At 45.9% G+C, this 8,841-nt stretch overlaps 1 protein-coding gene across 9 annotated transcripts; it reads right to left on the bottom strand.

The window, feature by feature from the left end:
• Positions 1–1,445: 1,445 nt before the first annotated feature.
• HNRNPDL (heterogeneous nuclear ribonucleoprotein D like) lies at positions 1,446–8,793 on the bottom strand. 9 transcript variants are annotated; one of them, XR_002346906.2, is made up of 9 exons: positions 7,555–8,793; positions 6,606–6,774; positions 6,356–6,517; positions 5,743–5,874; positions 5,498–5,612; positions 4,801–4,971; positions 4,376–4,468; positions 3,894–3,998; positions 1,446–3,219 (listed from the first exon to the last, which is right to left on the bottom strand). XR_002346906.2 is itself a non-coding variant. In XM_021101876.2 (8 exons), the coding sequence occupies exons 1-7, from the start codon at positions 7,995–7,997 to the stop codon at positions 4,398–4,400; spliced, it is 1,263 nt and encodes a 420-aa protein (XP_020957535.1). In that variant the 5' UTR covers positions 7,998–8,793; the 3' UTR covers positions 1,446–3,998; positions 4,376–4,397. The 9 variants fall into 9 exon arrangements, 6 of the variants coding, with proteins under 6 accessions (XP_020957535.1, XP_020957534.1, XP_020957533.1 ...); XR_002346905.2 differs by having other exon boundaries at positions 3,894–4,468; XR_002346907.2 differs by lacking the exon at positions 4,801–4,971.
• Positions 8,794–8,841: the final 48 nt, after the last annotated feature.

Genomic DNA, 8,841 nt, shown 5'->3' with positions numbered 1-8,841 from the left:
ATGCCGTCACCAGCCAAAATACACACACACACACACCACACAGTCGGAGAGAGCATCTGAAGACACTCCCTTTGGGCAACTTCATCAATGATAGCAAATTCAACGAATTTGTCAGTTTGTCATCATAAAAGCCAACTTTAAGAGCCTTTTAAACTAGACGGCTTTCAATGTAGTCTATGATTTCCTTGAGACGAGGTCTGAAGTATACAGACATGAATTTTTGTCTGAACTCATTGTCAGATTCTCAAAAGATCACCGAGTCATGAGAAAACTTGTTTGCAGTGCAGTGCTTCTCACATATTTGACGTGTGCTGATCTTCCATAAACCAAAATCTTATGCAGTTACTTCAAATTTGTAGCTGTTAAGTACCAAGCCACAGATCATGCTGAATATCCAAACCATACCCAAGTCCCATCATCCCGATACACCTCCCCAAATGGGTATACTCCTCTCGAATGACACAAGAGTAAAGCCAGAAATTAAACTGTCACTTAAAGTAACACAAAATCCATCTTCAGAATGTTCCGTATCACCCTGTAGCCCAGACCACATCCTTTCCGAGTTTCTAAAAGCTCCATCATCCTCTAACAGCCCCTATTTTCATGGCAGCATACTTTCCAATGGTTTTATGTGGAAGATAGCAAAGTTGCATCACTTCTGTTCAAAATGTTGAGACCACAGTATATGATAAACGTAGGATTTTTATAGAATGTTTCCTGACTTTGCTTAAGACTAGGGTCAATCAAATGGTAGAAACACATGCTTATCTCCTATAACTAAAAATTGCAGTTTTTCGTCCATGAGGACACAGGTTTGATCCCTGGCCTTGCCCAGTAGCTTAAGGACGTGGCTTCGCTGTGGCTGTGGTGTAGGCCAGCAGCTACAGCTCAGATTCAACCCCTAGCCTGGGAACCTCTGTATGCCATGGGTGCAGCCCTAGAATTAAAACAAAATTAATGTAATTGCAGTGTCTTTCAATCACTTTCTTCATCAGTGAAACTTAGCATCTGGTAGTTGACATCCTATCAAACCTCAGCAACGCACAGCAGTTAAATTTCTCGGGTTTCTTTGTATTTATAAGGATTAGCAAAGGGTCCAGTTCCTGTCAACACGAAAAAGTTGCACAGAGGAGAATGGAATAAAAGTGCTGCTTATCCATGTTAATATCCCAAAGGACACGCTAATTCTTAATCCCTAGTATTATAAATGCAGCCACGAGACTACAGGTAAACATCAACAAAACTGCTTCTTAGATTTCTTTTAGGGTCATTAGCAACACATAGAGCTTGGTCAGAAACAATTCAGAAAGCGTATTTAATGTACAGGCTGGTCAAGGATGTTTGTCATAGGCACTTCAGTTTTTCTAATACATCTCAGACAGTAATTTCTAGATGTCGTGTATTTCTTCCGTCATATATATCAAGACTTGATTGAAGAGTTTGGATTTTGTTTAAAAAGCCTTTATTCATTTTTGATCAGGGGAAGGACAATCTCAATGTCAACTTGTCACCTAATCATAAACTTGAACGTACAAGATTCACTGCTCTAAAGACGCTGCACCTACTGACAACAACTTAAAAATGAATCTCCTGTTTCCCTAAAGTTGCACGTTGAAAGAATAAACAATTCCTTGCAATAGCCAACATTTGGCCTAGGTGTAAGGTCAAACAGCAAAACAGGAGCAAGGCCAAAAGCATTGTAACTGATAGCCCAGCAAGGTCAAACATTGGAACAAAGGAAAGTTGCAGGCACCAAATAAAATTTAAAAAGGCAGGTTAACATAAAAAATTTACACTTGTTAAAGGTGAGGTCAACTACCTACTCCACGTGTGAACAGGTATGCCAATCCTAACAGCTAACATGAAACCACAGAAACAGAACAAAAATCTTAGATTCATTCACTACACTGAATGTAAGATTTGGAACCCGAATTTATCCAGGATACCCTGCACATCTAGACCTAGAGCCGCTTCTTTAGCGCACCAGGAAGACCTGCTGTACTGGTGTGACTCGGTCACGCTCAGACTTGTGCTCACCTAAGATTTAAAGTATACCTTTCCCCACTATTGCTCCCTAGGTCTGACTATGGATATGCGTCAACTACCCCGCTCATGCACTAACTGTACTAAAAATGATGAAACCTACTTCACCACGACGTCTCCTAAACTCACAGACAGTTAACATCCAGTACAGCTTCCTAACGATGCCCCAACAGAATCATTCTGTTCAGCTTGGTGCTTGCTGTGACATAATACCAACAAAATACCATACAATGTATTTACTCAGCCACTACTTCAAATATTTTAATCTAACTTTTATTCAAACTCTAATTACCCCGTATCTATCTGCCAAAATTCTTCTGTTAAATGTAACTAAAACTGATCTTCTTAAGCTGCAGCTCCTATCACACAATTTAAGTCTCTTCCTCCCATATATCTGGACATTTTAATCAAGAAACAAAGTGATGGTATTATGATTAGCCAAAGCTCTTTAGCAGACCACTGATGAGAATGCAGCAGTCCAACAACTGCCTCTCCAGAGACAAGAACAAAGCACCATCTCTTCTGTTCATAAAACGAGCTACCAACAATGCTTTGCGCCATTATAAAGAGTCACTTTCCAAAACAACAGAAAGACTCATGGCCTACTAGAAAGCTGCCTGCACTAATCACAACACTCTAACCAGGCCACACAAGCTTCATGACAAAATCTCCAGATATACAGAGGAAACATTACTAAAAGGTATGGTGGAAGCTTCAATTAACAGGGAAATGAAGCCTCTGAGCATAGAATACATGTAACAAAAAGGGAACAGGGTAGACACTGTAGCTGGCTATTCATAAAGGACCAGTTTCTCCCTATGGATCAATACTCCCTACAAAATAAACTGTGCCTTAATTATTGCTTATTTAAAATTACGCCTTTACAGATCTATTTAGTACCTGACGCAGAAAAACAATCACATAAGGAAGCATTTATTTGAGGTTTAACATGAAATCATACAAATAAAATTTGTATAAACACAAATCCACATTGAGTTATAACACAGATAGCAAAAGACAAAGTAAAAACAAAGAAAACTAATTGGCGGCTATATACAGTTGGACACAGTTGTGTCTTGTACACTAGAAAGTCTTTTACAAAATAATCATCTTAGATCAACAGAAGACCAATCTTCAATGTTGTTCTGCAAGATGGGTTGCGCTAGCAAAATCCTCCTAAAAACAAAAACAAAATGGCAGTTAGATCTGTGCAACTCTGACAAGCTTTCAAAGGTCCACTTTCATGAATTGTTTTTAAGTTCTCACTTTATTCTTTTCTTCAATTAAAGATCACATGCAAATTCACTGGCAAAATGCAGTTTGGGTAATTAGTAAATGCACCCTGGAGTTCCCGAATGCCATTAAATTTACTTAGAAAATCTGGGAAAGCCATCTTCCCATATTCACAGGTCGAACTGTGCTAGATCAAGGTCTACTAGAAGCATCTCTAGTAAGCCACGTCCAATGCAATTACAAACACAAATTTCTAATAGGCTTGTATTGCAAGAAAACAAATTGCTCTGTGCATATGATCTTTAATTTGTATCCCAGATTTTAAAGTTCTTGTTTTGGTTTGTAGATTTCACTATTAGCTATAAAAAGAAAAAGCAAGCATTAAATCTTAAAGAATGAACACTTAAAATGAGGCTCCACAATTGAAATACAACACTAAACAGAAGACCAAAATGATTAAGCTGTAAAAAGGCATTTATGTACTTTAACTCCTGTAAAAAACCATTTAAGTTAAGTTTAGACACTTAATCTTCAAAAAGATTAAAAAAAAGAAGCCAAAGTCTGAAGTTTTCCACTTTAATCTTTACGCTGGTACATGAAGTTGGAAGAGACCATACCACAGGACAGCGTTTTCTGGTGTATGCCTTGCGCTCTGCCCGCAACGTGCGACCCCCAGAGATAGACGTGGTCAGGGTGACACACGGCCTGCAATGAAGTTCCCGCTGGCGGGTACAAACAAGGTATAATGTCAGAGTTAGAAGACAACATTCTTGTTTTCCTTAAGTTGTACCCATTTCAGTACTTTACCTGTTAATAGTTCTAAAAAAGTTTAATTACTCCTCTAGACCACCTGGTACACAAAGCAAACAGAAAAACTCTTAAGTTTTTCTGTAATACTAAAAAAAGTGAGATAAAACTTTTTAAAAGTTAAAGATCTATAGACACTTTAGGCAAAACAGGCTCATAATGCAAGTTAAAAAGTAAACAATTGAGTAAAAACAGACTACATGATATTTTGTTTTTACTTATTTTTCATTTGTCTATTGATCTTTAAATTAAATTAGACATTTCCACTGGTTTCTCGAACGCTTATACACACCTGTTTTCTCCAATGTCCCCCTTTAGTATGGCTGGTAATTATTTTGGTGATTGCCACCCCCTCGAGATGCCTTGCCATAAGTGCTCTGTTGGCCTATTTTGAAAAGACAAAAAAAGATGCTCAGTTTTAAATGAAATGCTTTCATTATAAATGCATCTTAAAGACTATTAAATATGCAAAATTCTGCATACCCACTATTAAAACAGTCAGATATTAAAGGCATTGTCAACTAACCACATCACATTCTAGAATGGCTGCAGTGACCAAAATCAGTATCATTTCCCATGACTATTAAATGCCTCAAAAAAGTAACTCCGCAAACACTTCAATAGGAAACCTCCCCTCCCACAGCCTCAGAATGGGCCTGTACTTCAGCACTGAACTTTCGTACCATTGGTTTATGAAGTTAAGTTAAATATTCTTACCACTGTAGTCTGCATATCCCTGTCCATATCCATAGTTCCCATAGTTATACCCAGTATAATCATAGCCGCCATAGCCACTATAGTTTTGATCACCACCATAGGCACTATTGTAATTTCCATATCCTTGATCATAATAGTTATTAAATCCTTGGTTCCAGTTTTGGCCCTGACCTGAAACAATGCACAATGATTGTTAGGAAATACCTTCTGACCTCCAATCCTAACATAAAATGATGAGTTCCTGTCTCTCACTCTGCAAAAAGTTAACAAAAGCAGAACGGTCATCTACATTGCTATCTGATCAAGAAAGTATTATCATCAGTTACCATGGGGGGGGGGGTGCGCAGAAAGTCCAATTGTGCCAGCATCAGGCTTCTTAAATTTAATGAAAAAAATCAGGACAAAAACAAAGGTGAAGACAAAGGTGTTTAGGTTTAAAATAAGGACTCTTGCCCTTGAAAACCTACTACACCAAAGTGCATCACCACGTTAACATGACATTTAATGGTGTTTTTTTTTCCCCATCAGCAATGACACCATCAGAGTGGCCATTCTTTTAATAACAAAAATCCACCCACCAAGCTGAGCATTTTCCATGTTGGAACAGTTGACATTTGACTTGACTTTGCTATGGGCCTATTCACATTTGGCAGCTTATAGCTCAGACCGCTGAGGCATTTCCCAGGCAAAGTCTCACCTCGTCCACGACCCCTAGTACCACCTCGTCCGCCAGCTGCAGCACCTCTTCCTCCTTTCTGTTGTTGCTGTTGCTGCCTATACACCTCTTTGGGTTGTGCAACTTTGATTTCACACTATAACCAAAATTAAAAATAGAATTGTTACGAAAGTCGAGCCATTTTTTACCTTCTCAAAAGAGGCTGAGTAATTTCACTTAAAAAAGTGCCTCATATTTTTCATTGAAGAGAGTCAAAATGGCTTTACCTTCCCAGAACCAATTTGATGATATCGGCTTTCTAACAATTTCTTTACTGGCTCTTCGTCTGTGTACGTAATAAAACAAAAACCTCTTCTTTCATTTGTTTTTGTATCCATGGGAAGTTCAATATTTTCAATCTGAAATCAAGATGAACACTCAAGATCATCCAGTATCGGCAAAAAAACTACCAGAAGGTTTCAGAATATGCCTCTAGACCTTTCCAAACTTCAACCTAACACATGACTCTAATGAGGTAGCTTCTGTTTGAGCTGCTACTTTATCATCCACATCAAACCAGAGGGACTTGTTTTCTCGAGCATTCAGAGGGGAGGGCAAAACCTCCCTTATTAATACCATTTTTTTTGCCCAGATGCCACTCGTTATTAAACCCACACCCTGACCATACTAAGGCATCCATCTTTCAGCCAAAACACCTTCATTTCCATTATACCACAGAACGCAGTGATTAAAGGAGGGTGAGGGAAGAGAACTTGAGCAATAAATTAATCCCATCCTCAGCCAGCAGGAGTCTGTTCTGTGAGAACTGGGCCAGGGATGAGCATTATATAAACGGATCTAATGAGAATAAATACATGTAAACATAAAAACACAGCGCACCTCTCCAAAGGCTCCAAAGTATTCTTTGATTTGTTCTTCTGAAGTATCTGGGCTCAATCCGCCCACAAAAACCTTTTTTGGGGGTTCCTTCCCTTTTAAAGCTTTGGCCCTTTTAGGGTCTATCAATTTGCCATCCAGTTTGTGTTCTTTCAGTTCCAAAACCTAGGAGACAAATGTATTTAATCCACCAACGCTCTGACCAATGTGCAAAGAGCACACAAGAGCAGCACAATGCAGAACAGGTTCCTACCTTATCAACACTAGCAGCATCTTTGAAAAGCACAAATCCAAATCCTCTTGATCTTCCAGTGACTGGATCTGTTTTAATTGTGCAGTCTACGACTTCCCCAAATCGAGACAAATATTCAGTCAGATCTTTCTTGCTTGTATCCCAGCTCAAGCCTCCAATAAACATTTTACTAAAAATAAAAGTTTTTTTTTTTTGAGTCAGCAGCAGCCACAACGATTCAGTTCTGAAACGACGTTCACGAAATAAACTAAGAAACGAGCACGGAGCAGCTCATCCCCAGACACGTAATCAAGCCCTTTGCAGACACACACGAACAAGAGACCGTAACGACGCCCCAACTCCATCGAGATCCCCTATTCGCAGGGTGAACAGCTTGCTCTCCACACTGCACAACTCAAAGTTCACACGAGGCCAACGACACGGCGAGGACTGCCCTGCACCGGCAACGCCAACTCTCTAACCGTATCCCGCACAACTTAGGCTCTCCGTCTTCCTCAGCTGTCAAGCCACCGCTCCACCTGAAGGACGCACCGTAACGCGCACCGGGAAGCTGGCACCAGTCGCCCACTGGTTCCCAGACCCAGAGTCCCCCAAACCCTCGCCGGGAGAACCGCGCGGAGCCCCAACAGACGCACAATGAAGGGGCGGCGCGGCCGCAGCGTGCGGCGCAGCGAGCCCGGCCCCTCCCCCTCGGGCCCCACGCGGCGCCTGCGCACTCGGGACGCGGCCGCCGCCGCCCTCCGCCTCCAACCCCCTGCCCTTCCCCCACCTTCCGCGGGCCTCTCGAGACACCCCCCTCCGTCTCCTCCTCTCCTCTTCCCTCCAAGCTAGTGCGGCCCAGCGGGCACGCGGGGCGTCGGCTCGGGGCAAGAATGGGAGCAGCGCGCGGCCCCCGCGGGACGAAGGGCGCGCGCGGGGCGCTGGGGGAGGGGGGAGACGCGTGCGGTACCCGTCATCCTGCTGATTTTTGCTCGCGTTGATCTTGGACCCCTCTGCGAACTCCTCTATGTTGCTGTACTCGTTCATGTCCTCCATGGCGGCGGGGTTGTCGGCCGGAGGGTGCGGGCGCGCAGTCCGAGTCGCGGCAGCGGCGGCGGCGGAGCGTTGTATGGAACTGGATTTAAAATGGCGGCGGAAGAGATCCGGGCGCCGCCTGCGCCCTCCCTTTATAGCCGCCACGCCGGCCAATCGCGAGGGCTGCTGTGCGGTGACGTGGCGCTGGGCCCGGCGCGCCCCCTGCCGGGCGGAGCTGGGAGCGAGCGAAGGGAGGAGCGGAGCGAGCTGCCGCGGCGCCCGCGGCCGCCAATGGGAGAGGCTGCGGGAGGCTAAAGTAGCGGGAGCGGAGGGGAACAATGGCGGCGGCACTTGGGAAAGCCGGGGCGGGACCTCCATCGCGGCCCTCCCGCGGAGGAGTGAGGTCGCGGCCGAGGGGAGGCGGGCTTGGGGAGAGGGATGCGTCAGAAGAGAAAAACGACGGGGCGAGAAGTCCTGGGGTCACGAATCCCGAGCAGCGCCGTCCCAGGGCCACAGTCCCTCTTGCCTTGAGAGCCTTTGTCTCTGGCGTCCGGTCCAGCCCACTCCCAGCAAAGAGCCGCCAACCCCGCCTCTTTCCGCCCTCGGATCCCCAGTGCCGAGCTGCTGCTGCGGCTGCCGCTGCTATCAATGAGCCCCGTGGGCGCGCTGCTCCGGGAAGAGGCGGACTGCGCCCGGCGCCCGCAGCCGAGGTGGCGAGCGCGCCCGCCCGTCCGCCGCGCGCACGCGTGTTGTCCTCGAGCTGCCTGGACCCAGCCGACCAGGGAGCGGGCGCGCGGCGGCCCCTCCGGGCAGCGGCGCAGGACGGGCGCCTCTCCGCTCCGCCACGGGCGCGCGGGCCGAGGGGGCGCGGCGGGCCTCCCTGGCCGATCGCAGGCCCACGCCGCTCGGCTGGCCGGGACCCAAACGGCCTCTGTTGCTGGCTGAGGATGGGAGGAGGGGCGCGGGCCCGGTCGGATTACTGTCAATACGCAAACGCGGAGGCAGTGGGCGGGGAGGGAGGGTAGGTGCCGTAGAGGGCAAGGGGCACTCACATCCCCGGCGCGCCACTCGCGGGGCTCCCGTCTGCACGTGCCCCGGGCCTCTCCCGCTCGCTCTACCAGTCTGCGGAGGGCGCGCGCCCGCGCACCCGGCTCCCGCGTTCGCCTCTTTGTTCCCGCCCACGCGAGGCCCATCTTGACGGATCGGGTGCGAGGCCCTCTAG

This window comes from Sus scrofa, chromosome 8, assembly GCF_054392235.1.
Source record: "Sus scrofa isolate SSC_HxYL_T2T_F1_AM1 chromosome 8, Sscrofa_HxYL_maternal_Yorkshire_Landrace_v2.0, whole genome shotgun sequence".
NCBI lineage: Eukaryota > Metazoa > Chordata > Mammalia > Artiodactyla > Suidae > Sus > Sus scrofa.
This window is presented reverse-complemented; position numbering and strand designations above follow the sequence as displayed.

What these genes read in the sequence shown, in the direction of transcription:
- HNRNPDL (XM_021101874.2), bottom strand. Translation starts at nt 7,997, where the DNA reads ATGGAGGTCCCGCCCCGGCTTTCCCAAGTGCCGCCGCCATTGTTCCCC. An exon ending in ACTTTGGAGCCTTTGGAGAG is followed by an intron (nt 5,875 to 6,355) that starts GTGCGCTGTGTT and finishes TCTTGATTTCAG; the next exon opens with ATTGAAAATATTGAACTTCC. An exon ending in ATCAAATTGGTTCTGGGAAG is followed by an intron (nt 5,613 to 5,742) that starts GTAAAGCCATTT and finishes TTTTGGTTATAG; the next exon opens with TGTGAAATCAAAGTTGCACA.